A 25,130-nucleotide genomic window follows, 5' to 3' on the forward strand; every position below is an offset into this window, starting at 1 on the left:
TGTAAGCTACAATTCAACATTAGAACACTGCCTTCTTGGTCCATGTGCTGGGATATAAAGGGAAAAGGGTGTATTCTTATTTATCAGGATGCCTACACCGCTGACGTTACCACAGTATTTCATTTTAATTTTATTTCACCTTTATTTAACCAGGTAAGCTAGTTGAGAACAAGTTCTCATTTACAACTGCGACCTGGCCAAGATAAAGCAAAGCAGTGCGACACAAACAACAGAGTTACACATGGAATAAACAAGCGTACAGTCAATAACACAATAGAAAAAAAAGAAAGTCTATATACAGTGTGTGCATATGGCGTGAAGAGGTAAGGCAATAAATAGGCCATAGTAGCGAAGTAATTACAGTTTAGCAAATTAACACTGGAGTGATAGATGAGCAGATGATGATGTGCAAGTAGAAATACTGATGTGCAAAAGAGCAGAAAAGTAAATAAAAATAATATTGGGATGGGGTAGGTAGATTGGGTGGGCTATTTACAGACGGGCTATGTACAGCTGCAGTGATCGGTTAGCTACTCAGATAGTTGATGTTTATAGTGAGGGAAATACAAGTCTCCAGCTTCAGCGAGTTTTGCAATTCGTTCCAGTCACTGAGTTACGAACTGTGAAAACTGGAAGGAAAGGTGGCCAAAGGAGGTGTTGGCTTTGGGGATGACCAGTGAGATATACCTGCTGGAGCGCGTGCTACGGGTGGGTGTTGTTATCGTGGCCAGTGAGCTGAGATAAGGTGGAGCTTTACCAAGCATAGACTTATAGATGACCTGGAGCCAGTGGGTCTGGTGACGAATATGTAGCGAGGGCCAGCAAACTAGAGCATACAGGTCGCAGTGGTGGGTGGTATAAGGGGCTTTGGTAACAAAATGGATGGCACTGTGATAGACTGCATCCAGTTTGCCGAGTAGAGTGTTGGAAGCTATTTTGTAGATGACATAGTCGAAGTCGAGGATCGGTAGGATAGTCAGTTTTCCTGGGGTAAGTTTGGCAGCGTGAGTAAAGGAGGCTTTGTTGCAAAATAGGAAGCCGATTCTAGATTTGATTTTGGATTGGAGAGGTTTAATTTGAGTCTGGAAGGAGAGTTTACAGTCTAGCCAGACACCTAGGTATTTGTAGTTGTCCACATATTCTAGGTCAGAACCGTCCAGAGTAGTGATGCTAGTCGGGCAGGTGGGTGCGGGCAGCGAACGGTTGAAGAGCATGCATTTGGTTTTACTAGCGTTTAAGAGCAGTTGGAGGCCACGGAAGGAGTATTGTATGGTATTGAAGCTCGTTTGGAGGTTAGTTAACACAGTGTCCAAAGAAGGGCCAGATGTATACAGAATGGTGTCGTATGCGTAGAGGTGGATCAGGGAATCACCAGCAGCAAGAGCGACATCGTTGATATATGCAGAGAAAAGAGTCGGCCTGAGAATTGAACCCTGTGGTACCCCCATAGAGACTGCCAGAGGTCCGGACAACAGGTCCTCCGATTTGACACACTGAACTCTGTCTGCGAAGTATTTGATGAACCAGGCGAGGCAGTAATTTGAGAAACCAAAACTATTGAGTCTGCCGAACAGAATATGGTGATTGACAGAGTCAAAAGCCTTGGCCAGGTCGATGAAGACTGCTGCACAGTACTGTCTTTTATCGATGGCGGTTATGATATCGTTTAGGACTTTGATCGTGGCTGAGGTGTACCTGTGAACAGCTCGGAAACCGGATTGCACAGCGGAGACGATACGGTGGGATTCGAAATGGTCAGTGATCTGTTTATTAACTTGGCTTTCGAAGACTTTAGAAAGGCAGGGCAGGATGGATATAGGTCTATAACAGTTTGGGTCTAGAGTGTCTCCCCCTTTGAAGAGGGGGATGAACGCGGCAGCTTTCCAATCTTTAGGGATCTCGGACAACACGAAAGAGGTTGCACAGACTGGTAATATGGGTTGCAACAACGGCGGCGGATAATTTTAGAAACAGAGGGTCCAGATTGTCTAGCCCAGCTGATTTGTACGGGTCCAGGTTTTGCAGCTCTTTCAGAACATCTGCGATCTGGATTTGGGTGAAGGAGAAGCTGGGGAGGCTCGGGCAAGTAGCTGCGAGGGGTGCGAAGCAGTTGGCCGGGGTTGGGGTAGCCTGGAGGAAAGCATGGCCAGCCGTAGAGAAATGCTTATTGAAATTTCCGATTATCATGGATTTATCGGTGGTGACCGTGTTACCTAACCTCAGTGCAGTGGGCAGCTGGGAGGAGGTGCTCTTGTTCTCCATGGACTTAACAGTGTCCCAAAACTGTTTGGAGTTAGAGCTACAGGATGCAAATTTCTGTTTGAAAAAGCTAGCCTGACTTCCTGAACAGTTGCATATTGTGGGGACTATTCGATGCTACTGCAGTCCACCACAGGATGTTTTTGTGCTGGTCGAGGGCAGTCAGGTCAGTGGCAGCACAGACCTCTCCAACCCAGCACCTCTTTAAATATTACATTTCTAATTTCCAAAAATATATAACTCTTGCAAAGAAAACCACATCTGCTGACAATCGCTTGAAGTGTTCAAGAACCATACGTTCCCCTCCCCATCAAGTGATGAGTTGGAATTTTTTGGTCTTTACTTGTATAAAATCAAATTTAGCCTTATCTGTTCCGTCTATCATTGAAGAACAAAATAAAACATTTTCAGCAGACATGACCTATGAGGGGGCGGTGAGCATTCCACAGAATGGGATGATCATAGTATAAATACATAGTTATTGTATACATTACATATATTGAGCATGTCAGAACGTAAGCTGAGCAGACATTTAAAAAAATGTCGTTGTATGCCTTTTTAGGGCTTTTAAGCTCCAACCCGTCTCCTAATGTACCAAAAAAAGTGGATTGTCATTGTACATATATTGGAGAAAGACTGCCACTTAAGTACTGCGGTCAGTATGTATTACCTTATTAATTAAAGTATAGTGGTAGGTGGGGGTCTACTTGGGGAGAGTGGGTCTACAGAGAGACTGAAATTGGATGAGTTGAGGCCCCACGCACACCTTAGAGAAGTGTCTGATGCCCTCCCAATCACCCCATCCCAAACCCCTGGATGAAGCCCCTCTCTCCAAGTCCCTCCTTTCCTCTCTCCCAAAGCAAATCCATCCCTCTCCACCACCCCGACCATGTATTGCCAATGACCAGATTGCACAGCAGACAGGTGTTTTCCCTGGTTAGATACTGTGCGCCTTTTCAAACTACATCCAAAGAGCAACTCATTAGGTTTTCATAAAGACACTGATACTATCATATAGTTATGTTCCTGCACTGCAGTACACAAATCTTCTAAATACCAATTGTTAGTTTCACCTGCCTACAAAACAAAATTGATGACTGGCTCTAAATGATTTATAAATGCAATGGTTTAATTACAGAGCATTGTCATTGCGCCTACTCATCCCTGTACACAAAACTCATCCCAAACTCATACGTTCCCCATGCGGTGCCTTCCTCAGACCAGACACATGGAACAGGCAGAGCTCTAAACATGAACACTGTCCTTATTCCTAACCCAAACACATTACACTACACTCTAGAGGGCCAAACAAGATAAATCCTTCTCAGCCTACTGCAGATCCATCAGTCAGTTCACTGTCTGCCCCTGCCACGACCCAGAGTGGGAGAGAGTGAGAGAGAGAGAGAGAGAGAGAGAGAGAGAGAGAGAGAGAGAGAGAGACAGAGAATCGAGGCAGACAGGCAGAGTGATAGAAAGAGAGAGGGAATGAGAAAGAGGCTCACACTCGCTCTAGTGAGAGAGAGAAAGAGGAGGGAACGTGATGGTCCGCGTGACGCTGGCTCAGACACTGCAGGCGGTTACGTAAGTGCACCCCCTGCCCCGTCTCCTCATGGACTGAGCAGACGCCGCTCTCCTCCAATCCCTCGCCCCGCAGCCGCAGCCCGCTTTTTTCCCTCCGCTCACATGGCTCTTCACATGCTACCTTCCTTGCTCTCTCTTTCTCCCTCTCCCTCTCTCTCTCTTCCACTCACTCGAGCGCTCGTTCTCCCTCTCCTCCTCCTCCCACTCACTGCGCCCCAGGGATCCACCAACCTCTGCTGTCGCTTTTCTCTTTCTCTCTTTTTCTTGCCCTTTCTTTTTCTTGCCCGCTCCTGTGGAGTGAGACAGCAGCGCCACACTCAGGGCAACGGAGATATTCAAATCAAATGTTATTAGTCACATGCGCCGAATACAACAGGTGTAGACCTTACAGTGAAATGCTTACTTACGAGCCCCAGCCAACAATGCAGTTTAAAAAAAATATGAATAAGAAATAAAACTAACTATAACACACACATATTCTTAGTCTTTTTAAACATACCAATATGTTTTTGCACGTGTAAATGTCACAGTGCTTTTGACTGCATCATTTACTCTGTGAATGATATCATATCAGAGTACAAGCTCTGGCTTAGTCACCTGTGTATTTGAGTATGATTATTAATAACATTTAGCAACATGACATGATCTCAATACCAAAAAGGCAATGGCATATCAAGACAGCACTACTTTTACTGTGTGTAAACTATTGAATGTCTCATCTCCTGATCATCCTCTACTACAACTAGCAGCAGACAGGCTTCACTTTACCCACCAGAGGTGACCCCCAACCCAGGAATAACGTTCTCCCAACACCCTCTCCCTACTTCACGGGCCCATGTTGGAGAGAGCGAGCGAGAGAGAGAGGAACACTCCTGCACCCCCACTCACTGCAGTATTGATTTGTTTGTTCAGAGTTTTCCCACCTCCATCCCTCCTCCCTCCCTCCCTTAATCCATCACTTTCTCCCTCACAGTGTGAGCTTGTCCTCGAGTGCCTGCCTTATATAACAGCATGGAGAGGCCCACAGAATACTGATGAGAAGTCTGGGCTCAGGACCCACACACACAGAGACTGAGACAGACAGAGGAGGCTAGAGCACTGTGGGCTACTGCAAGACCTGATCGGAGTGCAGCCCACCCGCTCCATCATGGCAGTGCAATATGAACTAACTAAGCATGCTTCATCTTAAAGAGGAACTAAAAAAAAAAAATGTTCTGGTTAAAATCAGCCTCTGTGACATTGATAGTAGTCTTAAACATCAATTTTGGTGCCAAAAGTGACTATAAATTGTAAATACTTCAGCAAAATGGAATGCTGAGCCTCAAATAGCCATCTGTCCCTTACAAAGAAAAAATAAACATGACCGTGTGTAAATTATACATTTCTTCATATCCTGCGCAAATGTTATTAAAATGCGGTAAGTGAATGCTGGAATTAAACAATTAACTATGCAAATGAGCAAAATCTGTTTGCATTAATGAAATAGACACCTGGTTTAAATAGAAGCCTGTCTCTAATAAGCACCTGTTGAATTAAGCAATAAATGCCCGGGCTATTAATTGTTTTACCGTAGGGATAACTTTGGTCATATAAATGGCAGTATCTTCCAAAATTGAGATTTGTGAGATTTAGGAAATTAACAATGTTCCTAAATCCTGGGAAATTTGAGTTACGTGTTTTTTTATTATATAGAGTACCAGTCAAAAGTTTAGTCGCCTACTCATTCAAAAGTTTTTGTACATTTTTTGGTATTTTCTACATTGTAAAATAATAGAAGACATCACAACTATGAAATAACATATTGAATCATGTCGTAACCCCCAAAAAATTAAACAAATCAAAATATATTTTATATTCTTCAAAGTAGCCACCCCTTTCTACAATGTAAAAAATAGTAACATAAAGAAAAACGCTTGAATGAGTAGGTGTGTCCAAACTTTTGACTGGTACTATATATAGCTAGATGATAGATAGACACACACAGACACACAGACAGACACACACACACAAGATTCAACTTTTTTGTCATTGAACAAGTACAGTACAACGAAATGCAGTTAGCATCTGACCAAAAGGGCAAATAAAAGAGTGCAAAGAATTTACAAGTGAAACAATTAAGTACAATGTATGTTATTAAGTGGAATGTATAAATGTGCAATGAAGGCAAAGGGCAAGTACAAATGGCAAGTCTAAATGTGCAATGAATGCAAAATGAAAGTGCAAGGAGGCATGCAACTGACATGCAGGGATAGTAGCAATGAGGTTACCGAGATATTCAGTTGTACATGTACAACTGAATAATGTCCTTAATCAGACTTCGCAAAGCAATGTCAGAGTCCAGTAGTACCGTGAAGATAGCAAAGAGAGTAGTACAACAAGGTCCCTGAGAGGCAGTACTAAGTGGAGGGCGGGTGGATATGGCTAGTGCCGTGTCAGAGTTCAGCAGGGTTACAGTAGCTGGAAAGAAACTGTTCTTGAGCCTGCTAGTGCAGGAACGTAGAGACCTGTACCGCCTGCCTGATGGTAGGAGGGCAAACAGTTTGTGGCATGGTTGTGAAAGGTCCCCGATGATGCTGCGCCCTACGTAGACACCGCTTGCGCTGGAGGTCTGCGGTGGCAGGGAGCTGGGAACCAGTGATGTGCTGGGCAATTTTCACCACCCGTTGCAGGGCTTTCCGATCGGCCACGGAGCATCCGCAAACCACACTGTGGCGCAGTTAGTCAGAATGCTCTCGATCGCGTAGCGGTAAAAGTTCACCAGGATCTTGGGGGAGAGGTGGGCTTTCTTCAGCCTCCTCAAAAAGTACAGGCGCTGCGGCACCTTAATGACCAGGGTTGAGGTGGTGAGGGTCCAGGAGAGGTCCTCGGAGATGTAGACACCCAGGAATTTGAAGCAGAGCACACGCTCAGTGCCATCAATGAGAACTGGGGCGTGGCTGCAGCTTTTAGACTTCCTGTAATCCACAATTAGCTCCTTGGTTTTCTTTGCATTGAGGGCCAGGTTGTTGTCAGTGCACCATGCAGCCAGGTGCTTGACCTCCTCCCTGTAGGCTGACTCGTCATTGATCATGCCTACCACTGTGGTGTCGCCTGCGAACTTGACGATGGTGTTGGAACCGTGTACAAGAACGCAGTCGTAGGTGAAGAAGGAGTAGGGGGCTCAGCAGGCGGCCCTGTGGCACACCGGTGTTCAGGTTCAGGGTTGAGGAGGTGAAGTTATCTAACCTGACAGACTGGGGTCTGTTGGTTAGGAAGTCCACAGTCCAGTTACAGAGAGAGGAGCTGATCCCTAGGTCATGGAGTTTGGTGACCAGCCTAGAGGGAATGACCGTATTGAATGCTGAGCTAAAGTCTATGAACAGCATTCTCACATAGGTGTTGGTTTTGTCCAGGTGGGTCAAGGCAGAGTGTAAAGCTGTGGAGATGGCGTCCTCTGTAGACCTGTTCGGTCGGTAGGCAAATTGGTGGGGATCCAGTGGTGGAGGGAGGCAGGACTTAAGGTAGGACAAAACCAGTCTTTTCGAAGCACTTCATGATCATGGGGGTGAGTGCAACAGCTCGGAAGTCATTCAGGCTTGATGCGGTCGACTGCGTCGGCACTGGCACAACGGTTGCGGTCTTAAAGCATGTAGGGACAACAGCCTGGGCCAGTGACAGGTTGAAAATGTCAGTGAAGACCTTGGCCAGCTGCCCAGCACATGCACTGAGCACACGACCGGGGATGCCATCAGGACCAGCATCCTTGTGTGCATTCACCCTGCTCAGTGCAGACAACACATCTGCGATGGATAGTCTGAAGGGGAGGTTGTCTGGGGTGAGCTCAGCTTTGATGGCTGGATCTTTGTTGTCCCTGTCGAAGCAAGCATAGAACCTGTTTAACTCATCGGCGATTGGAGACGTTGCTGGCTGTGGGGGTAGGGTTTTTTGGCCAGTAGTCTGATGGCGTGGATGCCCTGCCACATGCGTCGAGGGTCGGAGTTGTTGTTGTGCTCCTCAATCTGCAGTTTGTGGTCATGTTCAGCCATCTTGATGTCCTTTTTTCAGGTTTGCCCTGGATGAGCTGTAGGCTTCCGCATCGCCGGATCTGAAAGCAGCGTTGCGTGCCTTTAGCAGTAGTCGGACCTCTCTGTTCATCCAAGGCTTCTGGTTGGGGAAGGTCTTTATTAGTTTATGGGTGGTGGCATTGTTGATGCAGATGTTGATGTAATCCAGAACGGAAGAAGTATGTTTCAATGTCCGTATGGGAGTCAAGGGTGGCCTGAGTGACAAACAATCGCCAGTCTGTGTTGAAACTGGTGCTGTAGTAATGAGTCTGACCCCTCTGGCCACACTTTGACTGTCCTCACTGATGGTTTCACGTGTTTAATGAGGGGTAAATACTTGAGGAGTAGGAACAGTGAAAGGTGATCAGACTGTCCCATGTTGGGGAGGGGAATGGCTTTGTAGTGGCCGGACGTTAGTGAGGAAAAGGCTAGGTAGTGAAAGCCGATGTGGGGTTAGCTTTTGCCTAGCCTGGAGGCCACCCTGCTTCCCTCGCATTTGTTTACGATCTTGACGTCGCCTCCGGGCACTTCCTCTCGGCGATGTTTCAGTCTCCCGGGGCGTCTTCGCGATCTCCAGTGGAAGTTGTAAGTTGTCAAAAACTCTTTGTGCTTTGTGTTCCAATATCCAGAAGTTATTGTCGGCTATATAGAGTGTACGTATATACACATACCTCTAACAACATGGCTGCGCGTGTACAAAGCGAGGCTTGGCGTCAACACAGATTTTGCGAATTATCAGTGATTTACTTAATGGTTCTTAGTTTACTCACTCACACACACACACACACACACACACACACACACACACACACATATATATATGCATACATACATTTTGGGGTCACTTAGAAATGTCCTTGTTTTTGAAAGAAAGCTACATTTTTTGTCCATTAAAAATGTATCAGAAATACAGTGCAGACATTGTTAATGTTGTAAATGACTATTGTAGCTGGAAACTGCAGATTTTTTTATGGAATATCTACTTAGGCGTACAGAGACCCATTATCAGCAACCATCACTCCTGTGTTCCAATGGCACGTTGTGTTAGCTAATCCAAGTTTATCATTTTAAAAGGCTAATTGATCATTACAAAAACACTTTTGCAATTATGTTAGCACAGCTGAAAACTGTTGTCCTGTTTAAAGAAGCAATAAAATTGGCCTTCTTTAGTTGAGTATCTGGAGCATCGGCATTTGTGGGTTAATTTACAGGCTCAAAATAGCCAGAAACAAAGAACTTTCTTCTGAAACTCGTCAGTCTATTCTTGTCCTGAGAAATGAAGGCTATTCCATGCGAGAAATTGCCAAGAAACTGAAGATCTCGTACAACGCTGTGTACTACTCCCTTCACAGAACAGCGCAAACTGGCTCTAACCAGAATAGAAAGAGGAGTGGGAGGCCCAGGTGCACAACTGAGCAAGAGGACAAGTACATTAGAGTGTTGAGTTTGAGAAAGACGCCTCACAAGTCCTCAACTGACAGCTTCATTAAGTAGTACCCGCAAAACACCAGTCTCAACGTCAACACTGAAGAGGCGACTCCGGGATGCTGGCCTTCTAGGCAGAGTTGCAAAGAAAAAGCCATATCTCAGATTGGCCAATAAAAAGAAAAGATTAAGATGGGCAAAAGAACAGACACTGGACAGAGGAACTCTGCCTAGACGGCCAGCATCCCAGACATGTCTATGTGACCCCAAACATTTGAACGGTAGTGTACATACATACATACATACATACATACATGCATACATACATACACAGAAAGTATGAACCTTTCTATTATCATCGTTTTTACAGATTGTAAATTAAAGGTAAACATTTTTGCTAGGCATATTATTATATCATTGATCAATTGACTATAACTTTTCAAATCACCCAGTAGTTCTATCTGCAGAGTTAGCACCAGGTTAATGTTGCAATTCTTCAGCCATTCCTGAACCTGTAACCTGTGATCGTTTTGCGTATCAGTTCATAAACCATGTGCCATGGAATTGGTACATCGAAAATCTCTTAAACTATTTTGCAATCTATATGACAGAGCGGTCAATTTTTTGGTCCTTAAATTAAACTGGTATAGTTTTTTGGTCTTTAATGCAGGGCCGACAGACAAGTCCCTTCCACTAGCCTCTTCCATTTTTGTGGTAATGCTGCAATTAGTTGGTTGTAATTTTGGGTAGAGCAGAAATTAACAAATATTGTTTGTTAGCTGCATGTGTGACATAACATCCACCAATCCTATTTATGATATAATACCTTTTTTTATTATTTTTTTTATCAATTAGTATATTTGAGTTTAACCACAATATTTGTTGTATCTTTTCTGGTGGATTAAATTGAAATTGCAACCAACTTTCTATGGCTTGTTTTAAAAATAGCGATATTTGGGAGATGATTTCCTTTTCAAATATCTGAATGTGCGAGGTTGTAATCTGAATAAAGGGACAAATGCCTTTCTTGAACATGAGGTGAGACATTCTTACTAATTTGCTAGAGAACCAGTTCGGACTTAGGTACAACTTCTGTATGACTGACGCCTTCAGTGAGAGGTCTAATGCTTTAATCATTTCTGCCCTCAAAATTCATATTCATTATATAAATAGGCCCATTTAATTTTGTCTGGCTTGCCATTCCAAATAAAATAATATTTTTTGCTCATATAATAAAAAATAAAAACAGGTCGCTAGGTGTAGGCAAGAGCATAAGCAAATAGGTAAACTGAGTTGGGTTTTGATTTCAGTCATGCCCACTAACATGAAATAGTAACACCTAGGAAGAATTGTCATTAAATAATGAAAGGCTAAATGGAGAAACAGCTGTGTGCTCTATCCAAATCGTAGCAACAGAATCAACTTGCAGCAGGAATCAACCCACAGACCCGCCCATTTCTTCACAGACGTACCCTATTCAGTCATTATCATGCAGCATCTCGGGACTTGGGATTGAGAAATAGCTAGCCTGCAATACATCAATGCCAAGTTGAATGAATGAGACTTGTTCTTTATGCCTTGAGCAAGACATTTAACCCTCCTTCTGCGCCAGGGGCGCCATACTACTATGGCTGACCCTATAAAACAATATTTCCTGCACCTATCTGGTGTATGTGACAAAAATGTTGTGACAATTAAATTAACAGCTTGTTTTTTTTCTTCACTTTTGTGAGCTAATGTCAGAATTAGGACTGGCACGGTAATTGTATAAAAAAGAATTCAGAACCAAATCATTTAAAAAATATATATAATTCTTTTTTTAATGAACTTCCTTTTCAAGTCGACAAACTTTATCCAAAAGCAGTAAAGTGAAAGTAAGCCTGGTTCACATCTAACAGACGATATAAGGACAGACGAGAGGAGACAAAACTAGCCAGTTTTAGAATTTTGTGTTGTGGAGGAAACAGCTCACTGAAGACAGCTGCAGCCGACATGCAGTTCAGTCCCTTTCCGTGGTAACATGGACTCTTTACAAAGTGATGAAACTTTGATGCTCCTTGTTTCAGCAAGGTTTTGTAGCAAATTAGTATCATTAGATACATGCACCCAAAAATAGGGCATACTGAGATAGTGTGTTATTCAAATTATTATAATGTTGATCGTGGTCATTTGACTGACAAACAACCGTCATTCAAAACCGTCACAGCCCTAGTTAGCATCACAATCACAAGGGTCATTCCTTTAGCCAAAGTACAGTGGCTATTTGGGATATTTCAACTACGGTGAGTGAAGAGGAACACAAAATGCTAGGCTATAGCGGACATAACACGCCCATTGAATGAACCAAGACAACTATCGTTTGCCTCAGTCATGGCTTCTAGCATTTCTTTAATGAGGCAGAAAAAAAGACGAAATAAGTGAGTTCAGGCCCCCTTCAATTTGCTTTCACCTGTAACTGAAGCCAAATTGTATTTTTTTTATTATTTCACCAGGTAGGCCAGTTGAGAACAAGTTCTCATTTACAACTGCGACCTGGCCAAGATAAAGCAAAGCAGTGGAACAAAATCAAACAACAGAGTTACACATAAACAAACGTACAGTCAATAACACAATAGAAAACAAATCTATGTACAGTGTGTGCAAATGTAGAAGAGAAGGAAGGTAGGCAATAAATAAGCCATAGAGTCAAAAATATTTACAATTTAGCATTAACACTGGATGTGCAGATGATGATGTGCAAGTAGAGTTATTGGGGTGAAAAAAAGCAAGAGGGTAAGTAATAATATGGGGGTGAGGTATTGGGTGTGCTATTTATAGATTGGCTGTGTACAGGTACAGTGATCGGTAAGATGCTCTGACAGCTGATGCTTAAAGATAGAGAGGGAGATATAAGACTCCAGCTTCAGTGATTTTTGCAATTCCTTCCAGTCATTGGCAGCAGAGAACTGGAAGGAAAGGCAGCCAAAGGAGGAGTTGGCTTTGGGGATGACCAGTGAAATATACCTGCTGGAGCGCGTGCTACGTGTGGGTGCTGCTATGGTGACCAGTGAGCTGAGATAAGGCGGGGCTTTACCTAGCATAGACTCATAGATGACCTGGAGCCAGTGGGTTTGGCGACGGATATGTTGTGAGGGCCAGCCAACGAGAGCATACAGGTCGCAGTGGTGGGTAGTATATGGGGCTTTGGTGACAAAACGGATGGCACTGTGATAGACTACATCCAATTTGCTGAGTAGGGTGTTGGAGGCTATTTTGTAAATGACATCGCCGAAGTCAAGGATCAGTAGGATAGTCAGTTTTACGAGGGTATGTTTGGCAGCATGAGTGAAGGAGGCTTTGTTGCGAAATAGGAAGCCGATTGTAGATTTAATTTTGGATGGGAGATGCTTAATGTGAGTCTGGAAGGAGAGTTTACAGTCTAACCAGACACCTAGGTATTTGTAGTTGTCTACATATTCTAAGTCAGAACCGTCCAGAGTAGCGATGCTAGTCGGGCAGGAGGGTGCGGGCAGCAATCGGTTGAAGAGCATGCACTTAGTTTTACTAGCATTTAAGAGCAGTTGGAGGCCTCGGAAGGAGTGTTGTATGGCGTTGAAGCTCGTTTGGAGGTTTTTTAGCACAGTGTTCAAGGAAGGGCCAGATGTATACAGAATGGTGTCACCTGCGTAGAGGTGGATCAGAGAATCACCAGCAGCAAGAGCGACATCATTGATATATACAGAGAAAAGAGTCGGACCGAGAATTGAACCTTGTGGCACCCCCATAGAGACTGCCAGAGGTCCGGACAACCGGCCCTTCGATTTGACACACTGAACTCTATCTGAGAAGTAGTTGGTGAACCAGGCACCCATGACCAGCTCGGAAACCAGATTGCATAGTGGAGAAGGTACGGTGGGATTCGAAATGGTCGGTGATCTGTTTGTTAACTTGACTTTTGAAGATTTTAGAAAGGCAGGGCAGGATGGATATAGGTCTATAACAGTTTGGGTCTAGAGTGTCTCCCCCTTTGAAGAGGGGGATGACTGCGGCAGCTTTCCAATCTTTGGGGATCTCAGACGATACGAAAGAGAGGTTGAACAGGCTAGTAATAGGGGTTGCAACACTTTCGGTGGATAATTTTAGAAAGAGAGGGTCCAGATTGTCTAACCCAGCTGATTTGTAGGGATCCAGATTTTGCAGCTTTTTCAGAACATCAGCTGTCTGGATTTGGGTAAAGGAGAAGCGGGGGGGCTTTGGCAAGTTGCTACAGGGACTGCTGAGATGTTGGCCGGGGTAGAGGTAGCCAGGTGGAAAGCATAGCCAGCCATAGACAAATGCTTATTGAAATGATCAATTATCGTACATTTATCGGCGGTGACAGTGTTTCCTAGCCTCAGTGCAGTGGGCAGCTGGGAGGAGGTGCTCTTATTCTCCATGGACTTTACAGTGTCCCAAAACATTTTGGAATTAGTGCTACAGGATGCAAATTTCTGTTTGAAGAAGCTAGCCTTAGCTTTCCTAACTGACTGAGTATATTGGTTAAGAACGCACAGGATGTTTTTGTGCTGGTCAAGGGCAGTCAAGTCTGGAGTGAACCAAGGGCTATATCTGTTCTTAGTTCTACATTTTTTTGAATGGGGAATGCTAGTGTGGTTGATGACAACCAACAGTATACAGTCTTTTGTATCGTAGCCTTGGGTATTGATACAGTATCATATTGATGTTCTCCACATCCCTATACCAAAAAGACCTTGTATATAAACAAACTCTTGTCTCACCATGTCTGGATCAGTACTCACAGGCTCATCGAAGGCCTCCTTCTTGTCCAGCATTTCTCTAAGTGTCTGCAGGATCTTAATGCACAGTTTTTCCTCTTTGTCCATCAGCTTCTTGGTGTGTTTGATCAGTCTGAATGACGAGGGGAAGGATACAGGTGGAAGATGAGTATCATGGCTTCAAGTCATCTAAACACACCAACATACATGTGACCTATGACTGGAGGATCATGAATAGCACAATAATAAATTAGAACATATCTTTTCAGAAACATTTAGGAGAAGTCACAGTTAGATAGTCTAAAGTAAATCACAAACCAGAACAATGGTAGGTCAAATGCTAACTTTGCACTGGTCTAAATGCTCTGTAAATGCAGCCCATAGATAGTGTATCTGTGATCAGCGTCTGTGACTGCATCTGTGCCTCTGCAACACTCACTTGGACATGAAGGCTCCACTCTCACAGCGCAGTCTGGCAGCCTCTGGGAACAACAGCTCAGGGCTGTGTAGTACATCCACCAACACAGAGAACTCAGCCTGCACCTTAGGACTGAACTGCTCCTCTAGACATGCCACCACACCCTGGACACAACACAGCATAATACTCTCTGCAGTATAGTACACACACACACATGAATATGTGTGTGTGTACATATTCATGTGTGTGTGTCATCACCTGCAGCTTCTCGATGATGCTCTTGTAGTCAGGCCCTCCTAGGGTCTCCTTTCGGGGCCGGGTGCGTGCTGAGATCCTCCAGTCTTTGGCGGCACGATGCACCACATTGGTGTGGGCCTTCAGAGACAGAGTGTTCACCTGGCTGTCCAGATCCACCGGTATGGCTATGGCACGCGCCTTGGCTGGACAGGAGACGAAGAAGACTTTAAACATGGCCATACTCGTATTCATAATTGTATCCATAAGTTGACAGTTGGATCGGATGATATTCATAATCGGGAAAAACTGACGTGTTTTATTATGCCTAAATAGATGTTGGCAAAAAACCTCCCTGCACGTTCTCACTGCAAAAAAGCTGCAGATTAGGAGTAGCGAGCAGAGAAGTGGGTGTGTGTGTCTACAACTTGCAGCGGGCAGCCAAGTTTGCTGTCACTCAGTTTCATATTCTTTCCCTACCCTTGCCCCACTTGTTAGATATTATGCACATTGATAGCTTGATAGGAAACATCCTCACCATGTGATTTATCATAGTAACATTCTAAATGAAAACCTGTGAGGAAAAGTGATCAGATGAAGTGGACAGAGAAACACAGCTTCACTCTATCCAATCAGAGCAGCAGGATCAACGTACAGCCCGCCCTTCTCTTTACATACAGGCAAACTAGCCAGTTGAGTTATTTAGACCGTGAACATTACTGACTCAAAGACAGTACAGTATGGTTTAGAAACTTTGTGATTGACTGACATGAGAAAGATGCTTGCCGGCACCCGAAAATAACTTTTTTTCCAATCACGGATAATTACAAAAAATACTCGGATCACAATTGTATGCAAAAAATTACCCATATCGGTTACGATACTCTTTTTGTCCAACTACTACACCACTGCTTTATAACTAGGAACTGAGGGAGCCTCAAAGTAGGAGTGCTGATACAGGATCAGTTTAGCCTTGCAGATCATATTGAATACTCAGACACTTTATGAACACTGGCCCAGATTTCTTCCAGACACAGATATTAACATAAGCTGACATGACACCCAATCAACCAACAGAGAACTACTTTCTGCAAATAAATACACAGTGGTGGCAGAATAACAGTGGTGGCAGAATAACAGTGGTGGCAGAATAACAGGGTTTTTTGGATGAGACTCCAAAGACTTGCGATGTCTACATGTCATTATAGCAATCACCAACGTTTCCAGTTTACCAACCTTGGTCAAGGCCTGTCAAAGACTCACCCACGTCAGCCAGTGTTTTGATGCAGCCCTCAATGTTGTTCTTCTGGGCCGAGCTGATCCAGGTGCAGTTATAGATCCTGAAGGAAGACTGGAGCAGCTTGATGAAGATGGGCTGGTGGGTCTGACATAGTAGAGAGGAAAGAGAGAGGGATAATAGGAGAAGATAAAACAGACACTTCAATAACACTCAATGTTGTGCCAACCACAAGATGGATCAGCATTTGCCGGAAGTACCTGAACTGAACCAAATCTGGTCCACTGTCCTTCCAACATTTGGAAGTGACCTGGGGAAGGTATTTAAATGCCCATACCTGCAGGTTGGAGTTGTTGACAGGGAACTGGGAGCTGAAGAAGCCCTTGACGATGGCCATTACCGTCTCAATCACATACCTTTCCAGGGGAACGTCGGCATGGTTACGGTCCGTGGTGCTGTTGCACACCTAAAAACAGAAAAGGAAAGGGGGATGTGAAGTCTGTCTGTCACTCAGGAGTGAGGGGGCAGAGACTTACCTGGGATATATCTCAATAGTCAAATGGACTTCTCTTCTCCTTTCCCTCATTTACAATGAACTGGACTGGGGAAAAGCCCATTCCCATAAGAGACCCACCATGTTTTTTTGTGTTCAGATCAGTGCAGATGAGGGAGAGGACACAACGAAACAGAGGAAAAATAACCTGTTTTGGAATATTGAGACGCATCCCTTTGAGGAGGACCTTAGTGAGGACATTACCCGTGCCATGTCCACCAGAAAGTTCTCAAACAGCTTCCAGATATGGTGGCTGGTGTAGATCTCCTTCATCTCCACCTCCGTGTCCACGTAGCAGTGGTTCACAAAGTTCACGTAGGCCGTCTTTACCTGGGGAGGGAGGGCCAATAGAAACCATGCATCCAGATGAATGACAGGTGTGAGCGATTCCACTGAGGTGAATGAATGCTAGGCTATATCAAGTCTGGCTGTTCTGGAATCACAATTTGTATGCATTGGTATGAATCTAGGTAAACAAACCTCTGACCACTCTCTGTATGCAAACAAAATAGGTGCATGTCAGTTATCTATAATGGAATACTATCCTGCTTTACTCTGTTTCCTCAGATCAGTACAGATGATGTTGAATACAAGGATATGAAATCACATTAGACTACTGAAAGACTCCCCAGCATCCAATGACACACAGCCTCTCAAGATGACCCCGTACCTCAGCGATGCAGTCATCGTGGGTGACCACCTTGACGATGTCGTCCAGGGGCAGCAGGGAGTTACATTTCAGCTCGGTGTAGACGTTTTTGCCCTCGGTGCAGGCAGCGAGGAGCTCTACCAGGGTGTTGTGGTAGGCCAGGGCGCCGCCCTCGTCCCCACGCTCCCGCTCGCAGCACATCATCTGGAACAGCAGCGGGAAGGAGGACCGGTCGTTGTAGAACACCAGCACGTCCTCGCCACCGTTCACCAGCTGGGGGTGGGATGGACAGAAAGGGAGACAGACAGACGAGTAGAGGTTAGATAGGGAATACCTTATCACTAGTGGGGGCACCAATATTGATCATTCGATATATCGTTATACACTGAATCTAGATATACACTGAATCTACACTAGCCACCACATCTGGAATATAAAAACGCAACAATTTCAAAGATTTTACCTTGTTACAGTTACATACAAGGAAATCTGTCAATTGAAATAAATTAACGAGGCCCTAATATATGGATTTCACATGACTGAGAATATAGATTTACTGTACAACTTTGTCACAGCACAGATACCTTAAAAAAAATTTTTTTAAAAGCTAGGGGTGTGGTGACCACCATTTGCCTAATGCAGCGAGACATCTCCTTGGCATAGAATTGATCAGGCTGTTGTTTGTGGCTTGTGGAATGTTGTCCCACTCATCTTCAATGGCTGTGCGAAGTTGCTGGATATTGGTGGGAACTGGAACACTGTCGTACACATCAATACAGAGCATCCCAGACATGCTCAATGAATAACATGTCTAGTGAGTACGTCGGCCATTGAAGAACTGGGACATTTTCAGCTTCCAGGAATTGTGTAAAGATCCTTGCGACATGGGGCCGTGCATTATCATGCTAAAACATGAGGTGCTGGAGGTGGATGAATGGGACGACAACGGGCTTCAGGATCTCGTCATGGTATCTCTGTGCATTCAAATTGCCATCGATAAAATGCAATTGTGTTCGTTTTCTGTAACTTATGTCTTCCCATACCGTAACCCCACTGCCACCATGGGAACATTTCTGGGATCTTTTATTTCAGCTCATGAAACATGGGACCAACACTTTACATGTTGCGTTTATCTTTTGTTCAGTATAGTTTGATACTGATGAGCAGGACATACCATGATATTGGTTTACGCTTCCTGTTAACCTAAACTGAGACGTAACATGCAATGACTTCCTGTAATGCCCTCAACCAAGATTCCGACCACCGCAAATTCATCCACAAGGTATTTTCAGAAAGTAGTCACGTTTTATATCTTTTCTTTTGGGAATGGATAGATTTACATTTAAGTCATTTAGCAGACGCTCTTATCCAGAGCGACCTTCAAATTGGTGCATTCACCTTATGATATCCAGTGGAACAACCACTTTACAATAGTGCATCTAAATCTTTTGGGGGGGGGGGGTTAGAAGGATTACTTTATCCTATCCTAGGTATTCGTAGATCTTGCCTGGCTACCCAAACTCCTTGCTCTGCCAAACGCTACACCACGCCCACGGACGTTAGTTTCTTCTCCGCAATGGCTTTGATACTCTGATTGGTTAAAGATGATCAAATCGCAGAGGACTTTGTTTTGTACAACAACCCTCATTTTGACCTCACCATAAATGTCTTCAATGATGGCGGTCTCTGACTGAAGTATGTAGCGAACATAGAGCAGCAGAATAAATCAGTTTGAGTCATCAGGCGAGGATAGATTAGCTATGGAACTAGAAAATAGATTACTCTATAAACAGTACTTATCCTTTTTATATATTTTTTTTATAGTCACATTTTAAGAGATAGTGGTAGTGGAAACCATGCTATTGTGTTGTCTCCACAGCCATCCAAAGATCGCATCATCCCTCTCTCACCTCGGTCATGACCTTGTCCTGGCACTTCTTGACATACTTCCCATCGGCCTTGACGATGGTCTGGAGGAACTTGAGGTACTGGACGTGTCGGCCGTGCGTCTCGATGCAGTGAACAAAATGGTGGACCACACGGTCACTGATATCGTTGCAGAGATAGAAGTTGTTCATGAAGATGTAGCGCATGGTCTCAGCCTCCAGGAGCTGGAGAGAGGGACAAGATGTGTACAGTGATTTCACATTTATTGACATATGGATATCTTGTAATAAAATACATTTATTTTGTTGAATAATAGTTAAAACATGTGGAGAAACGTGCGCGGCTGCGTGTTTGTGTATTTGAGTGGAGAGTGCCACTATACACGCATGCATACATTGTGTGTATGCGTGTGCGCAGTGTGGCGTGAATGCATGTGTACATGTATGTGTAACGCCTTGAACACACCGACCACGTCATTGCGCAAAATAGTACGCAGCATCATCTGGATAAGTGTGCAACAAAAGTTCAACATTCACCTTCTGCTACCATTTCTGTCAACCATCTACGCATACAGTTTGACGCATACGTTCGATAAGTCCAAGGTATGCACCACAGAACGCACTGCAGCTGCCTCTGCAACGCAATGCTGCAAGGCAAACGCAGCGTTCCATTGGAAATGAATGTACTCCTGGTGTACCAAAATGCAATGACGCTGTCAGTGTGTTCGAAGCGTAACGTGCATGCTTGTGTGAGTGTGTTTATATGTGAGCATACCCCTGGTGTGAGGAACAGGTTGAGGTGTTTGTGGAGCAGAACCTGGTTCTGGCTGTTCCCTTTACAGAAGTTCTGCAGGAACACGTGGGCCAGTGTCATGATCTCATTCATTTTCTTATCACTCTGGGGACAGACAGACAGACAGACAGACAGACAGACAGACCATGAGTCACAACACAGTTGTACAACTGCGTCACCACAAAATCAACCCATAAAGATGGTCAAACAAAGCTACCAAGGCAGTGTTTATCTATCTCAGGACTCTCCAACCATGTTCCTGGAGAGCTACCTTCCGGTAGGTTTTAACTCCAGCCCCGTTCCTGGAGAGCTACCCTCCTGTAGGTTTTCGCTCCAACCATGTTCCTGGAGAGCTACCCTCCTGTAGGTTTTCACTTCAACCCCAGTCGTAACTAACCTGGTTCAGCTTATCAACCAGCTAATTATTAGAATCAGGTGCGCTAGATTAGGGTTGGAGCGAAAACCTACAGGACGGTAGCTCTCCATGAACAGGGTTGGAGTTAAAACCTACAGGACGGTAGCTCTCCATGAACAGGGCTGGAGTTAAAACCTACAGGACGGTAGCTCTCCAGGAACAGGGCTGGAGTTAAAACCTACAGGACGGTAGCTCTCCAGGAACAGGGTTGGAGTTAAAACCTACAGGACGGTAGCTCTCCATGAACAGGGTTGGAGTTAAAACCTACAGGACGGTAGCTCTCCAGGAACAGGGTTGGAGTTAAAACCTACAGGACGGTAGCTCTCCATGAACAGGGTTGGAGAGCCCTGACCTACCTAGTCAAGCTTTATCAAAGTCAAGTCTGGTTATTGATAATGACAACATTTATGTCAGGCTTTGAGGGGCCTCACCTGAAACACTTATTTTATAAGCCCATATGGACTGGTTCCTGTGCGTTTGACACCTACTTCCACTTGTGAGTAAAACATCTATAAATGTGATATGCTCACCTTCTCATAAGGTATCTGGAGCAGGTCCAGCACCACAGTGTGAGCGCCCATGTTCTTCAGTAGCCTCTGCTGCTGCACACGACTCTTTTTACCGGGGTAACACTGCTTACTGAGCCGCAGCAGGATCTACTGACCACACACACACACACACACACACACACAGATCAGACACTAATACATGCATTACACAGCAATAGCAATCAGTCTAAAAACACTTGTATTTTCAGCTGCTGTAATTTAGTGTTAGTGGAGCACATTCAATTAAATGGAACTTTATTTATCCCCTCAGGAGCAATTAAGAAATGCAAGTCAGGTTACAAGTCAGGCCCACATAAAACATGGCTACATTGGCCAGAGATGTAAGGTCTGTAAATTATTAGTGGACAATCAATTATCCCAGAATCATGGTGTGTTTTCAAAGACTGCACTGACTGTAATTGATAATGCTGCTTATACCACACTAGGGTTGCAAAGTGAGGGTATATTACCAGAAACTTTCCAAGACTAATTAGTGAAAAAAATATGAAAATGGGTCTGCCTGTCTAAACACAATGTAAAATATATAAAATAATCCAATAAGATTATTTTAAAATATATTTTTAAAGCTGTAAAACATTATCCATCAACATCGTGAATACCATTGGTGTTTAAAGGTGCAATATGCTGAAATCACTCCGCCAATTCCTGGTTGCTAAACTTGGAATAGTTAGCCTAATTGTAGTTTGTGTGACAAAACAAGAGTTTAGATAATCATTGAACCATCTAAACTGTTGTGAAATGTATTTTCAGCTGTTTGAAGCTGGTGTACAAAAGTAAAAGACGCAAAAATTAAACTTAAGAACGGGAAGCATAGAAATGGTGCACATACAGTAGAACAGATCTGGCGCTTCTTAGACTTGCTTTCAATGAGAATGACATATCTATAACTCACATTTCTTTGTGAATTTGGTCAGGTCACCCAAAAAGTTACATATTGCAGCTGTAATATATATATATATATATATATATTTATTTTTTTACACACTAATTATTTTGCTATGTCAACATGTCTATGTAAATATTTTGGTACCAAACTGGTGGCAGTTGTGAAAAAAGTCAATAGTTGGAAGAGATGCAGAGTTAATTGAAAATAATGTTTTTGTTGTAGGTGCTTTTTTCATTAATTTGACTATTTTCTCTTGAACTATATGGCATATCCACTAGAAACTTCTGGTCAATATGGACAGACATAAAACAAAAAAAAACATATATATATATAATCATTTTTTTGAACTTTTTAAAAAGCTATTCAAGTATAATTTACCAAAGTTACCATAGATTACCTGTTCATTACCAAAATTACAGAAGGTAAATTACCCATATCTTTGCAACCCTATACCACACACACACACAGTTCAAGGAGACAGAATAGCAGCCCACCTCCTTGACAATGTTGTAGTTGTTGGCTTTGTTGCTGTCTATCTGGGGCTTCACATCCCCACCCTGTACTGGGCTCAGGATTCCAGCCTCCTGTCAATCACACATTACACACAAATACATTTAGATTTGAAGAAATTACTTGGATATCAAGTAAGGATTCAGCCCTCCCTCAGCCATTAGCCCTCTATGATGTGTGGCAACTGTGGCCTGTAGGGGGCATACTATACTGAACTGTATTTTTTTACATTTTAGTCATTTAGCAGACGCTCTTATCCAGAGCGACTTACAGTAGTGAATGCATACATTTCATACATTTTTTTCTCCGTACTGGTCCCCCATGGGAATCGAACCCACAACCCTGGCGTTGCAAACACCATGCTCTACAAACTGAGCCACACGGGACCATACTGTAGTGTGCTGTACCTCCATGGTCTGCTCCTTGCCCTGACTCTCTCCTATGTCCTCACTGCCATAGGCTCCACTTTTCTCCACCCACAGTTCAGACTTCTCCACCGTCAGCCTTAGCTGGTCCAGGTCTGTCTTGATCTGCTTGTAGTTCTCTACATCCTGCTCCGACACCAGCAACTGGACCTGCAAGGGACCACAAAAACACACACAGTGAGATCAGACCCACACACACACACACATACATACACACTGAAACCACACACACATCAGACACAAGCGCATGTGTACAGACACACACACACACACACACACACTGTGCTGTTACCTGTTTGAAGGCCTGTAGGACCTCTGCTCTCTGGCTGAAGTGTTTGAACATGAGCTGCAGCGAGCCTGAGACCAGTGGGGGGTAGTCCTGCATGATGAGGTGGATCAGCACCCTCAGGAAGGTCCTACCCCCTTCGTCATCCAGCTCCACAGCACTACACTCTGAACTGGAAGCACCAGACACAAGCTTAGAAAGAGACATTGGAGGCATACACAGTGTTTTGACAAACACTGGCACACTAGAGATGGGCATTTGAAGTACTTTCATTATTCAAATAATATCATGACATGCGGATAGTTGACAAACTTTTGTACAACTTTTTTTTCGAAAGAACAGTTGTTTGCTGCACAAATCTATAGAGACATTGCTACTGCTGCTGCTGGACAGGGGAAGATTGTTAACTTTCTCTCTAATTTGGCACACAAGAGAGGCCATGAGTCACTTGGACAAAAATAATTGCCCGATTGGCCTATAGGTGGTGCTGTTATAAACAGTCTCACTTAAACCCTGTTTGACCGAGGGACTTGAAATGCATGTAGACATCTTTCCTCATGGTGAACAAATTTGCCTTAAGGACCCATAATGTCCATCAGGATAGATCTTGGACATTTAGGAAAATCTTTGAAAAACGTATTCTTATTAACCATAAGTCCAAAAAAAACAGCTCAGATGCAGAATGACATTTCAGAAAGCACAACTCGTCAGCCCTGGTCACGGATGGGCTGTTGCAGGAGTTGACCACACTGGGTTCTACTCCTATTAGCTAAAAACAAGAAAAAGCAGCTGTGGAATGTTTCCGTCACCTTGTAGAATCCCATGCCCCGAAGAATTAAGGTTGTTCTGGAGGCAAAGGGGGGGGTCTGACCCGGTACTAGATGAGTGTACCTAATAAACTGGCCACTGCGTGTATATTTCCACACTATGAGATTGGAATAATACAGTGAAATTGTGAAAATGTCTAAGTGTAAGAGCTGTTTGAAAAGGCAGACTGAAATTTCAGCCTGTTTTGATGGGATGGAGTTTTGGCCTGCCTGGTGACATCACCAGGTGGTACAAATGAGTTAATAACTAATAAGAAAGAGTTCCAAACCTCTCTGCCAATAACAGCTAGTTTTCCATTTTCCCCTCCCCCACTCAGACAGTCCTAACAAAATTCTTGCTTGAGAAATTGCTCTTTGCTAAGAAGCTAATTTAGTTTATTTTTTACCATTTTAATTTAAAACAAAAACAGTAAGTTACTTAACTGTTACCCAGAAGTTATTTGCTACATTGGACCATTAAAATAGTCATTCAAATTTTCAAGGACTATGTCAGATTCACTCCAAATTTGGTCTTTGAAAAAATAAAGTTGATGCATTCAAAGATGGCTACACTATAGCAGTAGATGCATATTTTCACATATGCTAATGAGCTAAAAATACTTTTAAAATCATCTCATGAACCATAGGACCAAATCTATTCGGAATGTCGGCCCATGGTACGTCTTAACTTAGTTTGATAAAATCTAAGGGATTTGTCAAAACATGGCTGAGTTATTGAAAAATAAAATAAATAAATTTTATGTGTCCATTTAAAACCACTGATTTGTTATCCAACTGATCATGTGCACTTTCATTCTGTGAACTCAATTCATTGTGGCTCGCAGCTATATTTTTTTAATTCCTTTTTGCATTGATTAGAAATATACCACTTCACCTGCTAGGCTACATATAGAGCAACTGACCGTAGTGCAGCTATGATTGCCAAACCGCACTTCTTAAACACCTGCTCGCTTAACCCGGGGAAGCCAGCTGCACCAAAGTGTCGAAGGAAACACCGTTCAACTGATGACCGGAGTCAGAATGCAGGCGCCCGGCCCACCACAAGGAGTCGCTAGAGCGCGATGTGCCAAGTAAAGCCCCCCTGGCCCAACCCCCCCCCAACCCGGGCGACGCTTGTGCGCCGCCATATGGGACTCACGGTCACGGCCGGTAGTGACACAGCCGGGATCGAACCCCAGGCTGTAGTGACGCCTCAACACTTCGATGCAGTGCCTTGGAACACTGCGCCACTCGGGAGGCCCAAGAGTTTGTGGTTTTATTCAATTAAGAACGTCTATTGACATGGTATATTTTTTTTTACATTTTTAGTCATTTAGCAGACGCTCTTATCCAGAGCGACTTACAGTAGTGAATGCATACATTTCATTTCATGCATTATTT

At 43.8% G+C, this 25,130-nt stretch overlaps 1 protein-coding gene across 2 annotated transcripts in view; it reads right to left on the bottom strand.

Moving 5' to 3' along the window:
• Window positions 1–25,130, bottom strand: part of itpr2 (inositol 1,4,5-trisphosphate receptor, type 2) — a 132,434-nt gene that overhangs the window by 71,236 nt on the left and 36,068 nt on the right. The window contains exons 25-37 of one of the 2 annotated variants that reach the window (XM_029758792.1): window positions 22,930–23,095; window positions 22,620–22,787; window positions 22,197–22,286; window positions 20,778–20,903; window positions 19,815–19,937; window positions 19,064–19,264; window positions 17,175–17,426; window positions 16,709–16,834; window positions 16,289–16,417; window positions 15,978–16,098; window positions 14,739–14,920; window positions 14,502–14,644; window positions 14,066–14,195 (exon numbers count right to left, since the gene is read on the bottom strand). In XM_029758792.1, the coding sequence (XP_029614652.1) occupies window positions 14,066–14,195; window positions 14,502–14,644; window positions 14,739–14,920; window positions 15,978–16,098; window positions 16,289–16,417; window positions 16,709–16,834; window positions 17,175–17,426; window positions 19,064–19,264; window positions 19,815–19,937; window positions 20,778–20,903; window positions 22,197–22,286; window positions 22,620–22,787; window positions 22,930–23,095 (1,957 nt within the window). The remainder of the gene's footprint in view (window positions 1–14,065; window positions 14,196–14,501; window positions 14,645–14,738; window positions 14,921–15,977; window positions 16,099–16,288; window positions 16,418–16,708; window positions 16,835–17,174; window positions 17,427–19,063; window positions 19,265–19,814; window positions 19,938–20,777; window positions 20,904–22,196; window positions 22,287–22,619; window positions 22,788–22,929; window positions 23,096–25,130) is intronic. The other variant, XM_029758793.1, reaches the window with a different exon arrangement.

Source organism: Salmo trutta, chromosome 7, assembly GCF_901001165.1.
Source record: "Salmo trutta chromosome 7, fSalTru1.1, whole genome shotgun sequence".
Lineage (NCBI taxonomy): Eukaryota > Metazoa > Chordata > Actinopteri > Salmoniformes > Salmonidae > Salmo > Salmo trutta.